General features: G+C 36.4%; 2 protein-coding genes across 2 annotated transcripts; both read right to left on the bottom strand.

Annotated features, from left to right (window-relative positions):
- Nucleotides 1–91: 91 nt before the first annotated feature.
- On the bottom strand, nucleotides 92–19,448 carry LOC110691046 (DNA mismatch repair protein MSH7-like). Its single transcript, XM_021867982.1, has 17 exons — nucleotides 19,111–19,448; nucleotides 17,816–18,347; nucleotides 17,597–17,692; nucleotides 17,449–17,504; nucleotides 16,399–16,465; nucleotides 15,459–15,554; nucleotides 15,247–15,378; nucleotides 15,121–15,154; nucleotides 14,991–15,038; nucleotides 14,244–14,443; nucleotides 14,030–14,156; nucleotides 13,661–13,938; nucleotides 12,262–12,456; nucleotides 11,505–11,912; nucleotides 11,293–11,389; nucleotides 1,501–1,628; nucleotides 92–773 (listed from the first exon to the last, which is right to left on the bottom strand). The coding sequence occupies exons 1-17, from the start codon at nucleotides 19,446–19,448 to the stop codon at nucleotides 297–299; spliced, it is 3,309 nt and encodes a 1,102-aa protein (XP_021723674.1). The 3' UTR covers nucleotides 92–296.
- Nucleotides 19,449–20,154: 706 nt separating this feature from the next.
- Nucleotides 20,155–23,786, bottom strand: LOC110691045 (FRIGIDA-like protein 4a). Its single transcript, XM_021867981.1, has 3 exons — nucleotides 22,822–23,786; nucleotides 21,265–21,440; nucleotides 20,155–21,161 (listed from the first exon to the last, which is right to left on the bottom strand). Exons 1-3 carry the CDS (start codon nucleotides 23,678–23,680, stop codon nucleotides 20,520–20,522), a joined length of 1,677 nt encoding a protein of 558 aa, XP_021723673.1. The 5' UTR covers nucleotides 23,681–23,786; the 3' UTR covers nucleotides 20,155–20,519.
- Nucleotides 23,787–24,860: the final 1,074 nt, after the last annotated feature.

The raw sequence follows: 24,860 nt of genomic DNA, 5'->3' as shown, positions 1-24,860 counted from the left end.
CTGATACGAGTATAACAATTGAATGGAGTATCCGTGCTTTGTGGTGTAATCGCAAATCACAAGCGAAAAAGCTAAATTTACATGCACAAAATAAGAGAAATAGAGCAAGTAGCAAGCAACTATACATTAATAGCCTTTACACCAGAGTACATGCACTTCTAAATCTTACACCAAACCGATTACAACTTCAGCTTACATACAAATTTTTACCTGGCAGAAGACCTAAATTAGCCCATAAAACCTAATGAGAACAACTCCTGAACCTCCTAATGGCTTATAAATTACAATGCATTGTTCTATAACGGAGCCGTAGAGTTCTTATATGAGATTTTTAGTTCATGCCATAAGCAAAACAGGGTATCATAAGTATCATCATCAAGATTACTGTCTTTGCAACATGCAAGAGAAAGTATGGATTTTAGCCATTGTTCATGGATGGTTGAGAACTCTGATCTTTGCTCGCTTGACTTGAAGCTCTTCCCTATCATTTCTTTCATTGCCTCAGCAGCAGTCGTAGCAGATTCTACTACTTGCTTGGGTATACCAGCCATAAGAGCCACTTGTAAGCCATAGCTTGAAGGACAAGCTCCAGTTGCAAGTCGGTAGAGAAACACCAAATCAAAGTCCTCTCCAGTGGAGGATCTTGGTTTCATAGCACAAGACATGTGTTGCAGAGAAACATGAGGATGGGACGCGAATTCCTTTGTTAACGGGTGGTAATGAGTGGCAAACAGCAAACGACAGTTCACCTTCTCAATTAGATGGCGAAACACCTGCAGAGAAGACCAGAAAGATTGACTTATCAAAGATACGTGAGAAGACCAGAAAGATTGACTTATCAAAGATACGTAACTATATTAAATTCTTGTTCTCAAAATAGACTAATTTCTGCCAACCAATATTATCAAGTAAAGCAGGACAAGACATTGATCACATATGACAAGCTACTATTCTCTTCCATGACAGACTTCAGAATTTCCATTACATGCAATTATTGATTTACCATTAAAGAAGACTCATTATACCCAGTTTGATCTCTGAAAATTATAAAAAGCTTTGTTGGTGGTATGAATCCATCTGTGTGGGTGCCAGTGTGTCACTGTGTCTTAAGCTGCAATACATATCAATCTCAGACATCCATTTGTTGTATAACAATTAACGTCAGCAGAAAAGACTCCCTTAGAACAACAGGCAAATCTATCAAATGTTCATTTAAACCATTAGGTTACTCCCAAGTTTTGACTTTCAGGAGCACATAGCTACCTATAGTCCACTAATTTTGGAACCTGAGTGATGTGGATCCACATGATATTAGCAACAGCAGTTAGCATATGCAAGTGATGCAATTGACATGGTATTTATTATGATACAACAAACTACTTAAGAAGCTTGGCACATCATGTATTCATGTAGACCATTTAAAGCCAAGGCAGAATATTTCATTTTATGACCACTTACTAAAAATTGTGGTAGGAATTGAGAGTTTAAAGAGTTGCTTACAGCATATGCTATGGCGTATCCATCAAAAGTACTTGTTCCTCGACCTAGCTCATCAAGAAGGACAAGAGAATCCTGTGTTGCATTTTGGAGGACTGATGCTGTTTCAGCACACTCAATGTAAAATGTACCTGCAGATTATTTCAGCACGATTAAGTTTCAACAGTAAATTTTACAACTCAGTACCCTGAAACAAGATTATGCATATATGATAAACCAAAATAATGATATCACAGGGAGCTCAACCATTGAGAAGTATAACATGATATGCAGGAGCCTTGTCAAAATACAAAAGCTTTTTTATAACTCTTTAAGTAAAAGAGTTAATGTGACTGTTGTACATCTATATCAGGCAGTATTACACAGAAATGAATAGCAATAGCCAGGTTAAAGATGAGCAATGATTTTCTAGGCAAACCAGATAACTTCTCACAATAAAACAAATACAACATACCTAGAGCTGTCAATTCGGGTAAACGGGTTGGGTAAACTAGGGTCGGGTCAATTCAGATTAATTCCATAACCTATACGGGTCGGGTTTGGGTTGGGTCATGCTTGAGTCGGGTCACGTCGGATCATACTTCTTATCGGGTTTAGGTCGGGTTACATTCGGGTCGGGTGAACAATAGGTCGGGTTTAATTCGGGTTTTCACGGGTTAGGGTAATTCTCGGGTTCGAGTCGGGTTCAGTTCAAGTCAATAATTTGCGGGTTAGAATCAGGTTGGGTCATTCTCGGATTGAGTCAGGTACGGTTCAAGTCAATAATTTGCGGGTTATAATCAGGTCGGGTCATTTTCAAGTCGGGTCATTCTCGGGTTCAAGTCGGGTTCGGTTCAAGTCAATAATTTGCGGGTTATAATCAGGTTGAGTCATTTCCAAGTCGGGACATTCTCAAGGTCAAGTCGGGTTATGTTCAAGCCAATAATTTCCGGGTTACAATTAAGGTCGGATCATTTCCAAGTCAGGTCATATACGGGTTCAACTAACTATAAATAGATAATTATCATTTTTATCAAGCTAATTATTTCCTTTGACTACAATATATATGGAAATATAATAGGGAACGATAGTTCATCATTTAGGAAGATAATTATCTCCTTTGACCATACAACAAATATATACTATATTTAACTCTTAAATTTGAGGATGCTGCTCCTTTGTTTTGCTGGCCTAGACCAACTTGGTCTCCCTAGACAAAATGCTTTGATCAACAATAATAAGGTGGTCTAAATTGCATTTAAGGTGATTTGAAATCGTGTCAAGAACAGTTTGGGTTGAATTAAGGTCGGGACAATAACAAGTCGTGTTGATTTTGAGTCGGGTTAGTAATAGGTCTGGTAAAATTCGGGTTGGGTCAATAACAAGTCGGGTTGAATTTAGGTCAGGCCAATAACAAGTCAGGTTGATTTCGGGTCGGGTTTGTAACAGGTTGGGTTAAATTCGGGTTGAGTTAGGAACGAGACGGGTTGAATTCAGGTCAAGTTAGTAACAAGACATATTAAATTCGGGTTCTGATGGGTTAAAACTGGTTTGGGTCAATTTCGGTTCAAGTCAGGTTCTATGCAAGTTTATTAAATTGACCGTTGTAAACCGGCAAATCGGTACCAGTTGTAAACCGGTAAATTGGCCGTTTAAAAGAAAATTGAATGGTTCCACACACACAATTGGACTCCCGGAGGGTATTAGGGACCATGGTAAAAATTTCGGCAATTTTCATTTGCGAGCGAAAAAAGTCAAAAAAATTCCAAAATTGAAGGCTAATATCCACGCTTTTTGGGAAATTTTGGAGGTTTTAGGGACCGGTGTCGAAAAGTCTTGAAGTTCTAAGGGATACATCTCGGGTTTATATAATGTTGTTTGGAACGATATATGATCATTATTTGTTGTCATAAATGTTTGTGGTAGGCTTGAATTAATGAATCAGTGCAAGTTGTAAACCGGTAAATTGGTCGTTTAATGACAAATTGGATGGTTCCACTTACCCAATTGGACTCCCGGAAGGAATTAGGGACCATGGTAAACATTTCGACAATTTTTATTTTCGGGCGAAAAAAATTCAAAAAATTTCAAAATTCAAGACTAATATCCACGCTTTTTGAGAAATTTTGCAAGTTTCGGAGTCAGGTGTAGAGAAGTATTAATATTTTAGGGGATACATCTCAGGTCATATAATGTCATTTGGAATCATATATGATATTATGATCATTATATGTGGTCATAAATGTTCGTAAAAGGCTTGAGTTAATGAACTCCGTGCAAGTTGTAAACCGGTAATTAAATTGGCCGTTAAAAGGCAAATTGGATGGTTCCACCATACCAATTGGACCCCCGGAGGGTATTAGGGACCATAGTAAACATTTTGGAAATTTTTATTTCCGGGCAAAAAAAAAATCAAAAACTTCGAAAATTGAAGACTAATATCCACGCTTTTTGATAAATTTTGGAGGTTTCGGGGCCCGATGTCGAAAAGCCTTGAAATTTTAGGGGATACATTTCGGGGTCATATAATGCTGTTTGGAACCATATATGATCATTATTTGTTGTCATAGATGTTCGTAGTAGGCTTGAGATTAGTACAACATGTAAACCGGTAAATTGATCGTTTAAAGGCAAATTGGATGGTTTCACCCATCTAATGGGACTCCCGGACGATATTTGGGACCATGATGAACATTTCAGCAATTTTTATTTTCGGACAAAATAAAAGTCAAAATTTTCAAAATTAAATACTAATATCCACGCTTTTTGAGAAATTTTAATGATTCGAGGCCCGGTGTCAAAAAGTCTTAAAATTCCAGGGGATACATATCAAGGTCATTTAATGCCGTTTGGTACCATATATGATCATTATTTGTTGTCATAAATGTTCGTGGTAGGCTTGAATTAATGAAATCGAGGCAAGTTATAAACCAGTAAACAAAGACAAATTAGATGGTTTCATCCACCAAATTGGACTCACGAAGGTATTAAGGACCATGGTAAACATTTTGACAATTATTATTTTCGGGCTAAAACAAGTCTAAAAATTCCAAAATTAAAAGCTTTAGAGATTAAAGGGAATACATCTTGGGGTAAAAAAATATCGTTTGGAACCATATAATCACTATTTGTTGCCATAAATGTTCGTCGTAAGCTTGAGTTAATGAAATCGGTGCAAGTTGTAAACCGGTAAATTGGAAGTTGAAAGGCAAATTAGATGGTTCCACCAACCCAATTGGACTACCGAAGGGTATTAGGGACCATGGTAAACATTTCGGCAATTTTTATTTTCAGGGGAAAAAAAGTCAAATTTTTCCAAAATTGAAGGCTAATATCCACGTTTTTTGAGAATTTAGAATGTTTCAGGGCCTGGTGTCGAAAAACCTTTAGATTTTAGGAGATACATCTCGGGGTCATACAATGTCGTTTGGAACCATACATGATCATTATATGCTGTCATAAATGTTTGTGGTAAACTTGAGTTAATGAAATCGGTGCAAGTTGTTAATCGGTAAATTGGTCGTTTAAAGGTAAATTGGATGGATACACACACTCAATTAGACTCACGAAGGGTATTAGGGATCATAGTAAACATTTCGGCAATTTTAATTTTCGGGCGAAAAAAAGTCAAAAAATTCCAAAATTAAAGTCTAAGATCCATGCTTGTTAAGAAATTTTGGAGATTTCGAGGTCCGATGTTGAAAAGCCTTGAAATTTTAGGATTACATCTCGGGGTCATATAATGCCGTTAAGAACCACATATGATCTTTATATATATTGTCATAATTGTTCGTTGTAAGCTTGATTTTATGAAATCGGTGCAAGTTGTAAACCTGTAAATAGGTCGTTTAAAGGCAAATTGGATGGTTCCACCCATCTAATTGGACTACCGAAGGGTATTAGGAACCATGGTAAACATTTCGGCAATTTTTATTTTCGGGCGAAAAAAATCAAAACTTCCAAAATTGAAGGCTAATATCCACGCTTTTAGAGAAATTTTTGAGGTTTCAGGGCCCGGTGTCGAAAAACTTTGAGATTTTAGGGGATACATCTCGGGTTCATATGATATTGTTTTAAACCATAAATAATCATTATATGTTGTCATAAATGTTCGTGGTAGGCTTAAGTAAATGAAATCGATGCAAATTGTAAACCGGTAAATTGACTGTTAAAGGAAAATTGGATGGTTCCACCCTTCCAATTTGCCTCCCGAAAGGTATTAGAACCATTGTAAACATTTCGGTAATTTTTTATTTTCAGATGAAAAAAATTCACAAAATTCCAAAATTAAAGTCTAAGATCCATGCTTGTTGAGAAATTTTTGAGATTTCAAGGTCCGGTGTCAAAAAACCTTGAAATTTTAGGATTACATCTCGGGGTTATATAATGCCGTTTGGAACCATATATGATCATTATATGTTGTCATAAATGATAATGTCGTTTAAAACCATATATGAACATTATATGTTGTTATAAATGTTCGTGGTAGGATTGAATTAATGAAATCGATGCAAGTTGTAAATCTGTAAACTGGTCGTTTAAAGCCAAATTGGATGGTTCCACACTTCCACCCACCCAAGTGGACCCCGAAAAGGGTATTAGGGAACATGGTAAACATTTCGGCAATTTTTATTTCCGTGAAAAAAAAAGTAAGAAATTCCAAAATTGAAGGTTAATTATCCACTTTTTTACAAATTTCGAAGGTTTCGGGCCCGTTGTCAAAAAGAAATGATACTTTAGGGGATACATCTCGGGGTCATAGATGTCGTTTAGAACCATATATGATCGTTATTTGTTGTTATAAATTTTCGTGGTAGTCTTGAGTTAATGAAATCGGTGCAAGTTTTAAATCGGTAAATTGGTCGTTTAAAGGCAAATTGGATGGTTCCACCTAACCAATTGGACTCATAGAGAGTATTAGGGATCATGGTAAAAATTTCGACAATTTTTATTTCCGGGCAAAAAAAGTCAAAATATTCTAAAATTAAAGGCGAATATCCACACTTTTTGTGAAATTTTTTGAGGTTTCGGACCTGTGTCGAAAAGTCTTGAAATTATAGAGATATATCTCGTGGTCATATAATGCTATTTGGAACCATTTATGATCATTATATGGTTTCATAAATGTTCGTGGTATGTATGATTTAATAAAATCGGTGGAAGTTGTAAACCGGTAAATTGGTCGTTTAAAGACAAATTAAATGGATACATCCACCCAATTGGATTCCTGGAGGGTATTAGGGACCATGGTAAAAATTTCGGCAATTTTTAATTTCGAACGAAAAAAAAGTCAAAAAATTTCAAAATTGAAGGCTAATATCCACGCTTTTTGAGTAATTTTGGAGGTTGGGTACGGTTTCGAAAAACCTTGACATTTTAGGGAATACATCTCGGGGTCATATAGTGTCGTTTGGAACCATATATGATCATTAGATGTTATACATGTTCGTTGTAAGTTTGAGTTAATGAAATCGGTGCAACTTGTAAACCGGAAAATTGGTCGTTTAAAGGCAAATTGGATGGTTCACACCACCCAATTGGACACCCGGATCATATTAGTGATCATGGTAAACATTAAGTCAAAAAATTACAAAATTGAAGTCTAATAATCTTGCATTTTGCGAAACTTTGGAGGTTTCGGGGTTCCAGTGTTGAAAAGTATTGAAATCATAGGGAATACATCTGGGAGTCATTTAATGACGTTTGGAACCATATATGATCATTATATGTTGTCATAAATGTTCGTGGTGAACTTGATTTAATGTAATCAATGCAAGTTATAAACCGGTAAATTGGTTGTTTAAAGACAAATTGAATAGTTCCACCTACCCAATTGAACGCTCGGAGGATATTAGGGACCATGGTAAACATTTGGGAATTTTTTTTCTTACGGGCGAAATTAAGTCAAAAAATTCAAAAATTGAAGGCTAATATCCACGCTTTTTGAGTAATTTTGTATTCTCATTTAATTTTAGTTTATTTAATTTTTAAGAAAAAAAAATAATAAAATAAATTTTTTAGCCCTTTTGGCACCGGTTAACCAGTGCCAAAAGTGGTGAATTAAATTTTTTTGGTACTTTTTGGCACCGGTTAACCGGTGCCAATTTCAAGTTTTGGCACCGGTTTGAACCGGTGCCTTTTTAAACCCCTTTTTGGCATCCCCCACATTGGCACCGGTTCAAACCGGTGCCTTAGGCCGGGTTTAAACCGGTGCCAAATTCATTTTTTCACGTAGTGATAATGCCGTTTGGAACCATATATGATAAGTATAGTTGTCATAAATATTCGTGGTAAGCTTGAGTTAATAAAATCGGTGCAAGTTGTAAACCGATAAATAGGCCATTTAAAGGCAAATTGGATGGTTCCACCCACATAATTGGACTCTTGGAGGGTATTAGGGACCATGGTAAACATTTTGACAATTTTTTATTTACGGGCGAAAAAAGTCAAAAAATTCAAAAATTAAAGGCTAATATCCACGCTTTTTGAGAAATTTTGGAGTATTCGGGTTTTGGTGTCTAAAAGTCTCGAAATTTTAGGGAATACATCTCGGGGTCATATAATGTTGTTTGGAACCATAGGTGATCGTAATTTGTTGTCATAAATGTTCGTTGTAGGCTTAAGTAAATGAAATCGGTGCAAGTTGTAAACCGGTAAATTGGTCATTTAAAGGCAAATTGGATGGTTCCACCCACCCAATTGAACCCCCAAAGGTTATTAGGGACCATAGTAAACATTTTGGCAATTTTTTTTTCCGGGAAAAAAAGTCAAAAAATTCCTAAATTAAAGGCTAATATCCACGCTTTTTGAGAAATTTCGAAGGTTTTGGGGCCAGGTGTCGAAAAGAAATAAGATTTTATTAGATACATCTCGGGGTCATATAATGACGTTTGAAACCATAAATGACCATTATATGTTGTCATAAATGTTCGTGGTAGCTTAGGCTTGAATTAATGAAATAAGTACAAGTTGTAAACAAGTAAATTGGCCGTTTAAATGCAAATTGGATGGTTCCACACACCAAATTGGACTACTAGAGGGTAATCGGAACCATGGTAAACATTTCGGTAATTTTTATTTTCGGCCGAAAAAAGTCAAAAAATTCAAAAATTAAAGGCTAATATCCACGTTTTTTGAGAAATTTTTGAGGTTTCGGGGCCCGGTGTCGAAAAGATTTGAGATTTTAGGGGATACATCTCGGGGTCATATAATACTGTTTCAAACCATATATGATCATTATATGTTGTCATAAATGTTCGTGGTGGCTTGAATTAATGAAATCAATGCAATTTGTAAACCAATAAATTGGCCGTTTAAAGGCAAATTGAATGGTTCCACCTATCCAATTTGAATCCTGAGGGATATTAGGGACCGTGGTAAACATTTCGGCAATTTTTATTTACAGGCGAAAAAAAGTCTAAAAATTCCAAAATTGAAGGCTAATATCCACTTTTTTGAGAAATTTTGGAGGTTTTGGGACTCGGTATCGAAAAGACTTGATATTTTAGGGAATATATCTCGAGGTCATATAATGTCGTTTGGAATCATTTATGATCATTATTTGTTGTCATAAATGTTCGTGGTAGGCTTGAGTTAAATGAAATCGGTGCAAATTGTAAACCAGTAAATTCACCATTTTAAAGCAAATTGGATGGTTCCGCCCAACTAATTAGACTCCTGGAGGATATTAGGGACCATGGTAAATATTTCGGAAATTCTTATTTACATGCGAAAATAAAGTAAAAAAATTCCAAAATTTAAGGCTAATATCCACACTTTCAAATTTTGGAGGTTTCGAAGCCTGGTGTCGAAAATCCTTGAAATTTTAGGGGATACATCTCGGGGTCATATAATGCCGTTTGGAACCATATATGATCATTATATGTTGTCATATATGTTCGTAGTAGGCTTGAGTTAATTTAATCGGTACAAGTTGTAAACCGGTAAATTGGTCGTTTAAAGGCAAATAAGATGGTTCCATCTACCCAATTGGACCCATGGAGGGTACTTGGGACCATGGTAAATATTTCGACAATTTTTATTACCGGACGAAGAAAAGTAAAAAAATTTCAAAATCGAAAGCTAATATTCACGTTTTTTAAGAATTTAAAATGTTTCGAGGCCTGGTGTCGAAAAACTTTTAGATTTTAGGAGATACATCTCGGGTTCATATAATGCCGTTTGGAACCATACATGATCATTATATGCTGTCATAAATCTTTGTGGTAGACTTGAGTTAATGAAAACGGCGCAATTTGTAAACCAGTAAATTGGTCGTTTAAAGGCAAATTGGATGGTTCCACCTACCTAATTAGACTCCAAGAAGGTATTAGAGACCATGGTAAAAATTTCGGCAATTTTAATTTCCAGAGGAAAAAAAGTCAAAAAATTAAAAAAATGAAGGTTATATCCACGTTTATTGAGAATTTTTGGAGTCTTTGGGCCCAGTGTCGAAAAAGTCTTGAAATTCTAAGGAATATATCTCAGGGTCATATAATGTCGTTTGGAACCATATTATTTAATGTTATAAAAGTTCGTGGTAGTCTTGATTAATGAAATCAGTGTAAGTTGTAAACCGGTAAATTGGTCGTTTAAAGGCAAATTTGATGGTTCCATCCACCCTATTGGACTCTCGGAGGGTATTTATGACCATGGTAATCATTTCGGCAATTTTTATATTTGGGCGAAAAAAAGTCAAAAATTTCCAAAATTGAAATTTTGAAAAATGTTCCAAGATATATCCACGCTTTTTGAAAAGTTTTGGAGGTTTCGGGGCCCGGAGTCGAAAAATCTTGAAATTCTAGGGGATATATCTTGGGGTCATATAATGACGTTTGGAACCATATATGATCTTTATTTGTTATTATAAATGTTCGTGGTAGGCTTGAGGATGATGCTCCTTTATTTTGCTGGCTGGACCGACTTGATCTCCCTAGACAAAATGCTTTGATCAACAATAACAAGGTAGTTTAAATTGCATTTAAGGTGATTTGAAATCGGGTCAGGAATAATTTAGGTTGAATTTAGGTCAGGTTAATAACAAGTCGTGTTGATTTTGAGTCGGGTTAGTAATCAAACGGGTTGAATTTTTGGGTTGGGTTAGTAATAGGTTTGGTAAAATTCGAGTCGGGTTAATAATAACTCGGGTTGAATTTGGGTCAGGTCAATAACAAGTCGGGTTGATTTCGGGTCGTGTTTGTAACAGGTTAGGTTAAATTCGGGTCGAGTTAGGAACGGGTTGGGTTGAATTCAGATTAGGTTAAGTAACAAGTCGGGTTAAATTCGAGTTTTGACGGGTTAAAACGGGTTTGGGTCAAGTTCGGTTCAAGTCGGGTATGGTTTAGGTCAATAATTTACGGGTTACATTCGTGTCATCTCCATGTTTGTTCATGTTCGGGTTCGGGTCTCACATACTCGGGTCAACTCGGGTCTAGGGTTGGTTTCAGGTCGGGTTTGGGTAGTCATTTTTTCGGGTTCAGATGGGTCAATTAATAAACGGGTTTGAGTCGGTATTTCGGGTCAGGTTAACTTTTGACAACTCTAAACATACCTATAATATTAATATAAAGGAAAGTTCATATTATGTCAGTGACAAAGCACAGAAGCCAGTAGTAGAGTGCATTGTTTGAGGTTTGGATGCACTATCTTCTTAGCAGTCCATAATTGATCAAGACAGACAATGTAGCTACAAGCAACTTCTTCCTGGGTTGAAAGCTTATGACTTGGACCATTAAATGGCAATCCAATCAACTTATATCTAATTGCATCAGAGACTAAATCAAGAAAATCAGTGGGAAAAGCTGTCATGAAACTTACTTTCATCGGTCATAATCCGATCAGTTGCACCAAGCCTTGTGAAAATAATGTCAGCAACTGATAGAGAACACGTCTCACATGGAACATAGCATCCGAGCTGAATGAAAATATAAGCAACAAAATTAGAAATATGTGACAATTTAGTACTTCAATACAATAGTTGGACAGGCAGTCCTTTATTAAACCAAAAATAATTAAAAGTATATAAGAACCTGTGCCAATATAACAGCTAGACAGGCAGCACGCAAGAGTGTGGATTTGCCCCCCATGTTTGGTCCAGTCAACAGCAAAGTCCGCGGAAGATGGCCATTTGTATCCTTACCCAGAACTATGTCATTTGGCACAGGCAACCCACTTTCTCTTAGGGCAAATGGATGCCACAATCCTTTGAACTTCAATGTAGGTCCTTCATTATTTTGGCAAACAATAGAAGTTGACTGGGGTAATATAGAAGGTCGACACATAGATCCACTTGAATCAATAGCAATGGCGGTGAAAGATCTTAAGACATCTATGCAACAAAGAGCAAATATTACTTTAGACCATTGACTAGCTTTTTCAACAAACAGCTCAATCAAAATAGAAAGTGTCTCCGCATCAGCTTCTGTCGCATCATGATCCTGAAATGTTAGACAAACTTTTAGTTAATATATAAAAAAATACATTAAAAAAATTAGATTTCAGCCTTTCAGGCATGTGGACAAGAAATATGATGAGAATAGGTTGTTCTGATTTCCTGAGGAAATATAGCAGTAAAGGTGACTTATTCTACTAAATGTATAATGATAGCATGGTTATTGGAAAGGAGGCCTCTACTGTATCTTTGGTGCATAACATGACAAAAAGGAAGGGGGATTTCTAAGATTAGAAAAAACAGAAAGCTTTTTAGATCATTCCTGTTTTCGTATCTCAAGCACCTAATGCAGAATTTTCTAAAACCCAATATGCACCAATCTGAAAGAAACTGACCTGATACTTGGGAAAGTCACTATCTATAGCCGCTTCAAACTGGCTAAGAAACTCACTAAGCGCATTTTGCTCACTAAGCTGGGGTAGGTCCATTATTTTCGATAGCCGTGACATGAGATGCTCTTCATTGTATAGCACATTCATTAAGTCCATCCCAATCCGCAAACCTTTAACAATCAGTCCAAATACTTTCACCTGCAGCATATCAAACATAAAGCTTCTATATATTGTAATTTCTCTGCAAAAAGGCAGCAACACATGATAAATAATACTTCATAATTGAATAGCCAAGAGGCCCAAAACACAATTTCAAGGAACTTAATGATGTACTTTGCCATTTCAGCAATGTGGTAAGACACAAGCTAACCATGTATAGGATAAGATTGAATCCTTCTTTTAAGATTTTGTTTGGTGCATTAAAAAAAAAAAAAAATTACAATTTTTAAGAAGGAGCTTATGGTAGAGAATCTTCTCTTAACTCATCAGAGAGTTCATAAATAAGGTCACCTTTCTCAATTAACACATCTAGCTCCCTAGAATGCCTAGGGTCTTAATTTGTGGTAAATGTATTGGATAGCAAGCTGAGTCAACTAGCAACATATAACAAGCACAAACTTCTAATGCAAATATTTAAACAAAACAATGACCATAGTGAAGCACTCCAGATTCCATAAAAACTACAAAAATTGGTGACATGAGCAATGGAGTCTGTAACAAATTGACTGAATTATGTGTTAAACTTTATAAATGAAACTTTTAATTTTTCAGGAAAACATCAACTTGATTTCACAAGCTACCTAATCAATCCTTCCACTAGCAAGCAGCGAAGCTAAAATACATGATTACACACAATAAGCCAATTAATTATACAAAAATATCTACATTTCTATATAGACTACAAATATCAGGACAGAAGGTTCAGAGCCCTCACATCTTCACAAAAATTCAGCACTTTAAAATATTTCAGTCATATGACATGGCTATGTCACTTGTACTAGGGTATAATGTTGACCACAAGTTCTCATGTTGGACACAGGCAGTGTACAGGTAACTGACACAACTATTCACAATCTCAGCCCCAAATAAGTGTCAAATTGCACATACCCTTGTATGAGTGCCAAAACCAACTACGTACTTGAGGTGAAATAAAGAGCACAAGTAACATAGACATCTGGTGAATTGAAAATCCTTCTTCATATCCGTCTTGACATTGTTAGTTAATTCTACATGTTATGTAATATTGTACTTATTTTTGCCTGATAAAAGCATCAACACAGACAAATCAACAGAGTTGTTGAATAAATAAGGTTGGTTAACTCAGTTTCACAAAGCGAGAGGTCTCAAAATGCAGGAATACAATTGAGACAGTGCAGAAGAAACAACATAGAAGCGGCCTTACCCTTTGTTTCAATGTTTTCTTTCCTACCAAGGGCAACGTGAGTATAGCTTGTGAATGAACCATAGCTTTAACCTTGCCAAGCAACCTTTCCAGGTCTGGAATCTTGCGCAAATATTGTGCTATGATTAACATGATTTCAGAACGCATAATTAAGGCCTCAACAACATTCAGCCGATTATTGATTTCATCAATGTCTTTTAGTGGATGACAAATCCAGCTCCTCAGAAGTCGTTTCCCAGAAGGGGTTATACAGTTGTCAAGATATTTGAATAATGTACCTGAAATCAAAATAATTAAACTCTTAATATACACATTGAAGCAGCATGATATTGTTAATTGTTTTAATACATTCAAGTTCCAGAGGACCACCAGCTGAACCACCATCAGCATTGTTCTGAAAAACTTCAAGATTAATAAGTGTCTGCCCATCCATTCTGAGGCAACCTCTATATACTTGGTATGGCAACACAGCTCCATAGCATAAAACGTCATCCAACTATAAAAGGAAGCAACAAGGATTGTAAAAGATGCTGACAAAATTGTACTATAACAAACAAATTAAACAGTAAAGTAGTAAACATACCATCAACCTTGATAAATGATCAATGAGACCGCCCAAAGCACACAAGGTAAATTCATGATTTGTTACACCATCAAGCAGATGATCCCAGAGGTTGCCAGAATCTTTGAAGTATTTCTTTGTCTGGATCACAGCCTTCACTTCTGCGGCTTCCAAGAAACCATTAACTGGAAGCATGGGTGTAATTTGTACACCCATGGAACCTGAAACCATTAATAAATTAAGGGATACTCCATAATAAAAGTATTGGACATCACTGTTAAAGTGATAAACAAATAGCCAAAATATAAGTGTTTGCTACATCTTTGACACCCTGACTCAATATCCTGCCATAATGAGGAGTAAGACTGCAACAGAGCTGAGCCAGTTCAGTGAGGCCCCTCGGTAATCAACTCAGTAGCATTCTTACTCTAGCCGCAAAAAACAAAGGTCAAGGATAGTTCCTATTTAGCTTTGATTCAAATTAAATGTTTAGTGAGGAAAAGTACATGTGAGCATTACAGATTCCTGGCCATTATATTGGTGAAACAAAGAAAAAAATTATAACTACTTATCACATGCTTTGACTATACAACCTTTCTCAGAATATATACATATGACTAGTCGCTTATGATATTAACAAACAAACTTTATCTCCAAGAGAGCTAGTACAGAAAATATAGCAATTAATGCTGAAAAGGAAAGTCTGATATAAAATCAAGAATTAACTGAAAGCAATCTACTCTAAATCTACAAGATCAGTAGAAAAACCTGTAGATGAGTACTTTTTAAGCACTTTTTGAGCTTCTCTTGATAATCCTGTAAAAGAATTCACAGGTGAGGGAGGAAAAGAAAATTCATAAAAGTATGCTGACGGATACAATCACAAAATAATGTTTACCTCTACTTTCATAAATAATTTCCTTCGGTGAAACCTAGAATCAATAAATTAGAATATTAAAGTTAAATCTCAATTGCACGAGCCACACATCCATAAGAGTATTTATCATGAAATTCAAGATCGTACTTGCATCAACAAGGCCATCAGAGCAGCACAGGATGCATCATCACTGACAGAACCAATCCAAATCTTCAATGCAGCACAATCAACAAAAGCAAACCCATATACTGAAGTACCACCATCCACCCCACAAGATCCCTGCAGTATTTCAAAATAAAATGATATAAAATCTGCAACAAGAAGAGTGAATTAAATTAGTTGACTTCAAATCGACAAACCTCCTTTATTGCCAGAAGATGGACAGCATCAGGGCCGATGGTTTCATCAGCTGCTGTTGATGGTGTGATCACATTGACTAACTTTCTAGGGATAACCTGAAAACCATGATTGTAGTTATTTAAGGATATAATTGTCACGACAAGTCGACAAACTAAAACTAAAAGAGACATTAGAATGTTCTGCAATAATAAAGAGAAGTGGGCATCAACATTTCAAGCAAAAGCTCTTGAATGAATTGTCTTAGGTATTCCAGTTAGTGAACCCTCCTCTACATGGCCTTTTTTAGTGGTATTCATGCTTTATTCCAGTCACCAAACAAGATTCCTGTTTAACATATGATGAAATGATGATTATGACACAGGCGGAAAGCAGAACATTAGAGGTGCAAACCTGATCTCTGCACTTGCTATACTAACCACTTCTCTTACAAGCCCAGTTTCAAGAACCAAAAGTAGTGTGAGGAGGAAATAATAAGATAGATGGATCCATAAAAATAGCAGTATCCCTTATACTTCCATGATGCTATTGAACTGAACCATGAACACAGTTAATAAAGTTGATCGCCCGTATCCAATAAATTGCATTACTACTGTATGACACGGATGAGGTCGTAAAAAGTTCAAAGAAATTAATGTTCCCCGTCTAGCAAAGCTATCTATGGGAAAAAAATTATCAAGTATTTGTTTCACACAAAGCCACATATTCCTTGCCAGTTTTCTTGTGACCTGTGTGCTGTTAAACAAAAATAAATTAACTTGACTCGTCTTAATAATCTTCATGCACCAAACTGCTTGTCTTTTGGGTAGGCAAGATGAATTTCATCAAGAGAAGTCTTTGGATAATATATGAGGTTGGAAAGATAGAAACCAAAGTACAAACACAGATAATGTCATAGATAACACAACTTTAAAACCTTAAGACAGGCCCGAGAGGACTTACAGCATTAACACCCCTTGCTTTAACTTGATCAGATGTCTCTAGCTGCTCTATTCGCCCAACTTTATACCTTGAATGACAAATTTTCAAATCTCAAATATAAGTAACACAAACAAGCAATTTACACAAAAGTGAAATGTTTACATATGCCTTCACAAAAGCATGTGATTATGTAAAGGAAAGAAATGGTTTGTTCACATGAGCAATCCAAAGTCCAGAACTATGGATGTTCTACACAAGAGAAACTTTCTACACAAAGAAAGTCTTGAATTGAAAGGTGATGGATAACAAGTCTATTGATAAAAATAAATTAAAAAATAAATAATAAATGAAGAATTGAACAAACCAAACAATAGAAAGCAAGAAGCTAATTGGGCTAAATACTTTAGTACTCCCTCCATTCCTTAATGTTAAACCTTATTTGATTGTTTATAGCTTAAATTACGTATTACTAAAAAAATTAAATAAAAATAATAATTAGATATCATGAAACTAAATGCTATGATGAATATAAAAAGAGAAGATTCATCAAAATATATTTTTTTATTCCTTATAGATTAATGCAAATATGTGGTCAACAATTTTAAACATTGACTCTCAAAGCAAGTGGAGCAAACATCAAAGGATGGAGAGAGTATCAGATTGTTATAGCAAATTACATTGTTCTTTTGTAGACTAGGAAAAAATAATACTTGAACAAACAAATAAACAAAAAGCCTCTAACGTTTTCTCAAAGAATTCAATATGAACCAAAATCCAAGATAATGTAGAAGAGGAAGAGATAACTCGAAAAAATAATCACAAATCTATTGCAATTTGCCACTCAGCATAAGGAAAATAGTAGTTATATGCAGACTCACACACATTTCAAAGAAAAATGCTTAAAAACCAGATAAAAGGTATGCAATAAAATCATACATCAAAAGGTATATATTTACCTTTTTGCAGCTTCACCAATAAAAATCATACATAATTAAAACAGAATAAGCAACATTTACGATTTATACACAAACAGGATGAAAATAGAAATACGTTATGCTAAGATTTCCCTACCCTCGAGCTACCAACTTCTGCACGGCATCATCAATGCCACTTTCAGAAATACCAACCTGAACAGAGTCGACAAATAAATGTCACAAATTGACTAAAGCCGCTAAACCAAGAATTTGCAGCTAACAAATAGTATAAGAGCCAAATATACCTGTCTACATTTCCCCACACCACTATTGGTCAGTTTCCAATCCAGTTCCTTGTGCCCTATGTCAGCATCTAGCTCATATAGTTCGTAGAATTTTCCCTACATTGTGCAGTATATTTGCCAGTAATTTCAAAAGAGAGAACTTTAACATTGTAATACAAACAAATTTGTGTTATTAACCTACACACTATCGGAGAAAATCCAGTTAAAACTGGAACATACCACTTTAAAGAAGAGCAGCACATCCATGTATTGACATTTCACATTCCAGTACTGTTTCTGTGACGCTGACATTTTCTTTAAGACGTCAAATGGTATATATAGTGTCCTTTTATCATAAAGAGGATCACTAGGCCTTCTTCCATTTGCATCCCTAATCTTTGAAGGATGGAGCCACTCAAACTTACTAGCTACTTCTGAAACCTCCTGAGGACTCTTGTTTACTGGTTTTGTATTTTCAGCAAATTTCACTCTTTTGCTAGAGTTCAACAAGTTGAAATCACTTATATTGCCAAAATTAGTGCAATCCTCTTGAATTCGCTTTAGGCGTGGAACAAAGGGCCGGCCCGATGGGGTATCTGGTTCAAGATTAATGACCTCACAGTTGCTTTTCACTGAATAGTCCTTGTTAAGCGCCCCATTAGAATTCTTTTCAGGAACCTTACAAGAGCCAGATTCCTTGGGCACTTTGTTGCATTCATTAAACATATCAAACATCGAGCAAACAACCGATGATCCACCTTTGTCTTGGTTCCTGCAAGGGTCACAACTCAAATGAATATATTGCAGTACATGATAGGCTAAATCAAAAACTCGAGTAATGGTACAGTAACTAAAGACGGTCTGCAAATCACAAGGCAGAAAACTGTAACATTCCACATTTCGATGTAACATACTTGAGCTACTGAGAGCATAGACTCGGAATGGCCAAGTCTTTCTGTCTTTCATCAAACAAAAGTTTAACAATAACAAATACCTTCCAGATTTCGGTTTTAAAACATACCATTTTAATCATCCGACTTGCTTTTGGAATCGACAATTCACATAATACATTTAAATTTCCATCCTTCACTGAAGAGTATGATTAAACACAACACAAATGAAGCCGGACAATTTGAATGAGATGAAGTAATTCACCAGGTCCTATCAATTGTCAAAATCCTTCAATGGGCTCATTCTAAACACCCAAACAAATGAAAAAAAAAAACATGTCAAAGCAATTTACAAAGCTAGAACCTATAAAGCGCCAATATAATAACAATTGAATCAAAAAAAAAATAATAATAATAATAATAAATAAAAATAAAAAAAAATTACAATTACAGAATAATTCCAAACAGCACATCCGCAAATTATCCTTATTTCCAACACTAACACTAGAATTACCTAATTCATCCATTCTCATTACACAGCAATTTCAATCAAATTCATCTAAACAATTAAAATTGAACGAAAACAACAGAAACATCAAAATAAAAACCCTAGAAATGCGAGGTTTAAGTAGAAAAACAACGAACCGCTGAGAATTTTTGTCAACTGGATCAATCTTAGCAAATTTATGCAAAATACTAGAGAAAACGGAAGATTTCTTATTATCAGTAGGAGTTAAATCATCAAATTGAACTTGACGAGGAACTTTCTCGGGAGGAGTGTCAGTTCCTCGGATTTCTTCAAGTTGAGAAATAGTTGATGCCGAAGCAGTGTTGTTAGGTTTCTTAGGACCGCCATTGAAGCTCGGCTGAGAAGGGAGGCTGTGGCGGTTTCCGGCGGCGTTGAGCTTATCGCCGGCGGTGGAGTTGCGGTTTACCGGCGAGGGTTTTTGGAAGAAGGAGAGGATTGACCTTTGTCGTTGCATTTTGAGGAGAGAGAAAGAGAAGAGAGGTGGGAAAGTAGAAGAAATCTGAGGGTCAGAATTTAAGTAGTCACCATTGTTCGCCAGAATTTTGCAGGAAGTTTTTTTGGCGCCATTTTTATGCCACGCTTAATTTGGAATTTGGATTGCCCCCTTGCCCTAATTTTACTTGGCTTCTTCCTAATTTTTTAAGTAAGTAATGAATTAATGATATACAAAATTACGAATAGAATGTGCTTCATAGTTTAGATGATTGTGCCTTAAACATAAACTTCATAGTTTAAACGATTGTATCTATAAAATACTCCCTCCATCTCATAATAATTGACACGTTAAAACTTTTTTCATTATTCATATATTAACTTGATTTTATCCTGGCCTCTTGGGACAAAGGGAATATCATGTAATTTTAAAATATTTTGCAACTTATTATGTCATATACTCATATACTATTAAGAACCTTGAGATTTGTGGTTGAGAAGTTCTTGTTAATTTTAGCCCTCAATCATAATCCTAAAAGAGAAAATCCCCCAAAATGTACAAAAGAAACAAAGGTGAGGGATAGAGTAGGTGACCCATTATCCAACAATTACAGGCCTGTTCTCATTAACTGATTTCAGCTGAACTGAAATGAATATTTTATAAGAGAATGAAATTAGGAGCTGAACTGAACTCAACTGAACTGAATTGAATTTCAACGTATGAGAACAGGCCTTAACTTGGTCTTCCTCTCGTTTCATCTTATCTTTGAATACCTAAGATTGGCATGGGGTCAAAGACCTTAAGCATAGGCACAGGCATGCAGGCAGGCAACAAGAAAAGGATTAGACTTGAAAAAAAAAAAAAAAAAAAAAAAAACATATATTTTAAAGCAAGGATTAGCCTTGAAAAAAAGGCAGTCCAAACTTCTTTATACTTCCTTTCTTAAATAAAAATTTATACAACTCCAAAAGTAGAGAGAATGTACAACTTCCACCTACTGGACTAAAATGTATAGTGTAAACTAATAAACTATACTCTATGCTAGTACTAACTTAGGATCAGCATGTCTACTCCTAGTACTGGATATTATTTTCAGTAAGGAGGCTGATAAGTAGATGTCGGGGTGGCACCATAATCATATGTTCCATACGCACTCTGTAATCCATAAGAACCGACAAGCCGTGGCCCAACAGTAGGACTAGGAGCACTGCCACCAGCTACTCCATACTGTTGTTGAGCAACCTGGTCAGCAGTTGGAGCAAGAGAAGCACCATACCTCTGAACGTAAGTGGTTGCAGTGAGTGCTGGATCATAGGCAGTCTGATTCGGTAAACTTGCCCCATAAGTTGATGCAGTGAGACCTGGATCATAGGCAGCCTGACCAGACAAACTGTAGTGGCCCAGATATCTTGATACTGGGCTAAGAGCCGGTGAACGTGAGACTGCCTCACGCTGACCATAGGTTGGGTGTGGACTCGGAAATTTTTGCATTTTTGCAGGACGTGGAGGCGGTGCACCTCTGCTCCGAGGGGGGCCCCCACTGCTGTGAGGTCTTTTGTTAGAAGATTTGGAGCTGTTGGATGCAGAACTTTTTTTCTTATCAGACTTTGCTTTCTCCAGCAAAGAAAGCCGCTTCTTCAAGCTATTAACAGAAAATTCAGCCTCAAGTTTATGGTCTTCAACACATCTGATGATAGACCTGATGTAATTCATCTCAAAAGTGTTGGCTTCATCCTGAGAAGTCAAGCAATATCTGTAGTCAGAACCAGAATTGCAAAAATAATAACAAGGAAATCCAACAAAAAGGAAAAAACAAGAATCGTCCAAATTAGCTTACAGTTGCACCAGCGTTATGGTTGCCTTTCTTCAATATTTCTGTGGTTTTCTTTTTGACATGGCGCAAAGAAGACTTGAGAAGGGACACAAGCTGGTACTTTTCAATTAAGCCAGACTCAGAAACGAAATATACTGCTTCAACTTCCTTTTCATTTTTTACCAACTGATCAATCAAACCTGTGAGAAGAAAATTTTCTTATGAAATTTACAAGATGCAACTTATTTCATATGGCTTATCACGGGTAGCAGGAATGTAGTATACATGCACCAATGAAACAATCATGAAATGGTGCTGCAGCAGTGCTAAAACAACTTTAAATGATACAGACATGTCAACAAGAGTCAATTTTTACATGGTTTAACTAAATCAGTTAGTGTTCCAAGGGCGTCATTGCAAATATGATCAAGTCACAGACATCAAAGGAAAGCAAGACAAGAGTCAACCCCATTAGAGAAACTGGCAAAAAAAAAAAAACAAAAAAAAACCAAACCAAAACAAACAAAAAAAAAACGTAATATGAAACCAATAGGCTTCAGCATTGTTACGTTGAATAATCTCCAGCTTATTATCGAACAATCTCATTACCTATAGCCAATAAGCCAAACAACCAAATTGGTATAAAAGGTAGCACCTCTTTGACACATTGGTATAAAAGTTGCCAATTGTGACAGATGAGTATAAAACTTAGCTTCGTGTGACAAATGATTATAAAAATTAACTTCGTGAGATAACTCATATTTCTCAATAGAGGGGGCACGTAGGGTATGTTTTAGTTTATGCTGTCAATTGATTCAAATTAGCAATACTGAATAGTCAAGAAAAGAGATGGGTATATATGCTCAAACCTTTGTCTAGTCAACAGATCGTCAAACCTTTCCATTCTGATAGAATATATATACTTCTTGGCAGATGGGATCTAGCAGCTATGATGATTAAAAGGAGTGATTTCTATAATAATTATGATAGAATATAGACTGGCTCAAGTGTTTCTAACAATGCAATTAAATCATTTTCGCTCTTCACAACTTACCTAGAAACTTAATTAAGCAGCAGCAGCAGCAGCAGCAGCTTTAACATTTTACAGCATGATCAGTCTGTAAATCAATTCCATAGCTTCCAGTTCCAAACACTTAAACTCTTAAATCACTCAAAAACTCCGTTCTAACCAAACAATATTCGGTGTCACAAAGAACAAGACTTTCCTCAACTCAATATATAAAAACACTACCAGAGTACCAGTTAAGAACACACCCTACATTCCTCTTCCAATTCTTCTTCCCTTAATCCCTTATACAAATACCAACTGCATAAATCGCCATGAATTTCAGCTCTCGGTTAACATAAAGACCTATCCTTGACACAACAAACTAATTTGATAACATCACACAATTTCTCAGACAAGATAGGTTCATGCAATAAAAATGCAATAGTTACACTAATTTCAGCATTCTGCCTAATTGTCAATCAAAATTGTCACTCTATACACAATAAAAGTTAAGAAACAACATAATTTAAGACATACAATTAAACAAACTCCTCTAAAGTAAGAAGACAAACCTGCAATTTGATCACCAAAAATGGGAACAGCAAGCTTAGCCATATCTCTCCTAGCAGCAAACTCCACCACCATATTCCTGTAAAACTCTTCCTCAAAAATCTCCTTCAATCCAAACCCCACCACAATCTGCAGAAACATCGCCGCCTCGGCCGAGCCCATACCGCCTTCCTCACCGCCAACCTTCTCCGTTTTCTCTCTCCAACCTCTTACCACCTCCTCCGCTTCCTCCACCGTCTTCCTCGCAAAATCAACCCCAACAATCTTCTTCTTCTTCTTCAACTCCTCTGCCGGAAACAACCCCGTCACCACCACCCCACACGCCCACCGCTTGTCCGCCATTCCTCGCATTCCCGCTTCCTTCGCCGCCAAAAACTCCTTCACCGCTTCTAGAACCATCCTCTCAGGGTCCACACACTCCTTCAACGCCTCCCTCATTTCCCACCTCAACGACGCCGTTTCTTTCCTCTTACCCACCACAAACCTCAGCAAATTACTATGGTCCATACTTCTACACAACGACCTCAGAACCTCCGACAATGGCGCGGATTCATCTAGAGGTTTCTCGACCTCGGCAATGGCGGATTGCTTCTTAGACTCAATTTCTGAGGAGAGAGAAATCAACCGTTCTGGGATTGAAGTTTCGCGATCATGGAGGTCTTGGAGAGATTTCTGGTGGGTTGAATCGAGATTTTGGAGGTTTGATTCTAGGGTTAGGGTTTTGGAATCGATTGATTGTTGGAGATTGGTGAAATGGGAAGTTAGGGCTTTGTAAAGGTCGGTGCATTTGGAGAGGAGAGCTTTCTGAGCTTCGAGATTTTCGAAGATGTTATGGACTTTGTTAGCTGTTGTTGCCGCCATTGATGGTGGAAGGAGGAGAGAGAAAGAAAGAAATTCAGTGGAGAAGAGAAGGTGACAATCTGATAAATTATGCGAGGGAAAAATGTTGAAGATGACATTTTATGGTAATGGGCCCGTACTTCCAAGGAGAATATTGGGCTAAACGACCCATTAATATCTTACCATAGTCCAGCCCATTCTAGTTATCTACAGTCTCCTTATTGTACTCCCTTTGTCCTTTTGCCTCATAGGCTCATTGAATAATTGTCACATTTTGGATCAAATTATATAAAGTTTTGTTAAAGAATTTACCGATAGAAAAGTTTTGATTAATAAAAGGAGTAAAAGAGTGAAAGAAGATGGGTGAAATTGTTGTAGTGTTATCATTGTATTCTTACTTCTATGGCATTGTATTTATAGCCATGAGTTACACTAATAATACAATAATTACTCACATAGAGCCATATGAGTTCACAAGTGTTTGGACCTATATGAGCATTGTGTAATCAAATCAATAATTGGCATTCACTTATTAGACTTATCTTCTAACACTCCCCCTTGAATGCCACTAAAGATCTTGTTAGGTAAAACTTTATGGGATAAGACCCATAGCCAAAAGAGTACACCAATATTATTGTATTATATGCTTTGGTATACTGTCTCGTTAAAAACCTTGTCAGGAAAAACCCGGTGGGATAAAAACCTGATCGAAGGGAAAAAGAGTGCAGTACATATAATACTCCCCCTGATCTCAGCATAGTTCACGAAGATGTCGCATTCCGATTTTGTGAACTAACTGTTCAAATTTCTTCGAAGGAAGTGATTTGGTGAAAAGGTCGGCAAGATTTTCACAAGACTGAATTTGCTGGATATTTATTTCCTCGTCCTTTTGCAGATCATGTGTGAAGAACAGTTTTGGGGCAATATGTTTCGTTTTATCTCCTTTAATATATCCTTCAGTTACTTGAGCGATACATGTTGTATTGTCTTCAAAGATGATGGTTGGGTTTTCTGTTATTGCGTTCATTCCACACTCCTTTTGGATATTACTGATCATCGACCTCAGCCACACACATTCCCGTCCTGCTTCATAGAGGGCTATCAACTCTGCATGATTTGATGATGTCGCGGTCAATGTCTGCTTTGTTGATTTCCATGATATTGCAGTGCCGCCATAAGTGAATACATATCCATTCTGTGA

The sequence above is a fragment of the Chenopodium quinoa genome, unplaced genomic scaffold (assembly GCF_001683475.1).
Source record: "Chenopodium quinoa cultivar QQ74 unplaced genomic scaffold, ASM168347v1, whole genome shotgun sequence".
In the NCBI taxonomy this organism is placed as follows: domain Eukaryota; kingdom Viridiplantae; phylum Streptophyta; class Magnoliopsida; order Caryophyllales; family Amaranthaceae; genus Chenopodium; species Chenopodium quinoa.
The sequence above is the reverse complement of the archived record's forward strand: the minus strand, read 5'-3'. Positions and strand labels throughout refer to the sequence as shown.

Excerpts from the sequence above, each read along its gene's own strand:
- LOC110691046 (XM_021867982.1), bottom strand. The coding sequence starts at position 19,448 with ATGCAACGACAAAGGTCAATCCTCTCCTTCTTCCAAAAACCCTCGCCG. Across the intron at positions 11,390-11,504 it reads TAGCTGTTATATTGGCACAG|CTCGGATGCTATGTTCCATG; the intron begins GTTCTTATATAC and ends ATTTTCATTCAG. Across the intron at positions 774-1,500 it reads GATACGCCATAGCATATGCT|GTGTTTCGCCATCTAATTGA; the intron begins GTAAGCAACTCT and ends TCTTCTCTGCAG.
- LOC110691045 (XM_021867981.1), bottom strand. The coding sequence starts at position 23,680 with ATGGCGGCAACAACAGCTAACAAAGTCCATAACATCTTCGAAAATCTC. Across the intron at positions 21,441-22,821 it reads TTTTGGTGATCAAATTGCAG|GTTTGATTGATCAGTTGGTA; the intron begins GTTTGTCTTCTT and ends TTCTTCTCACAG. Across the intron at positions 21,162-21,264 it reads ACCATAACGCTGGTGCAACT|GATGAAGCCAACACTTTTGA; the intron begins GTAAGCTAATTT and ends TTGACTTCTCAG.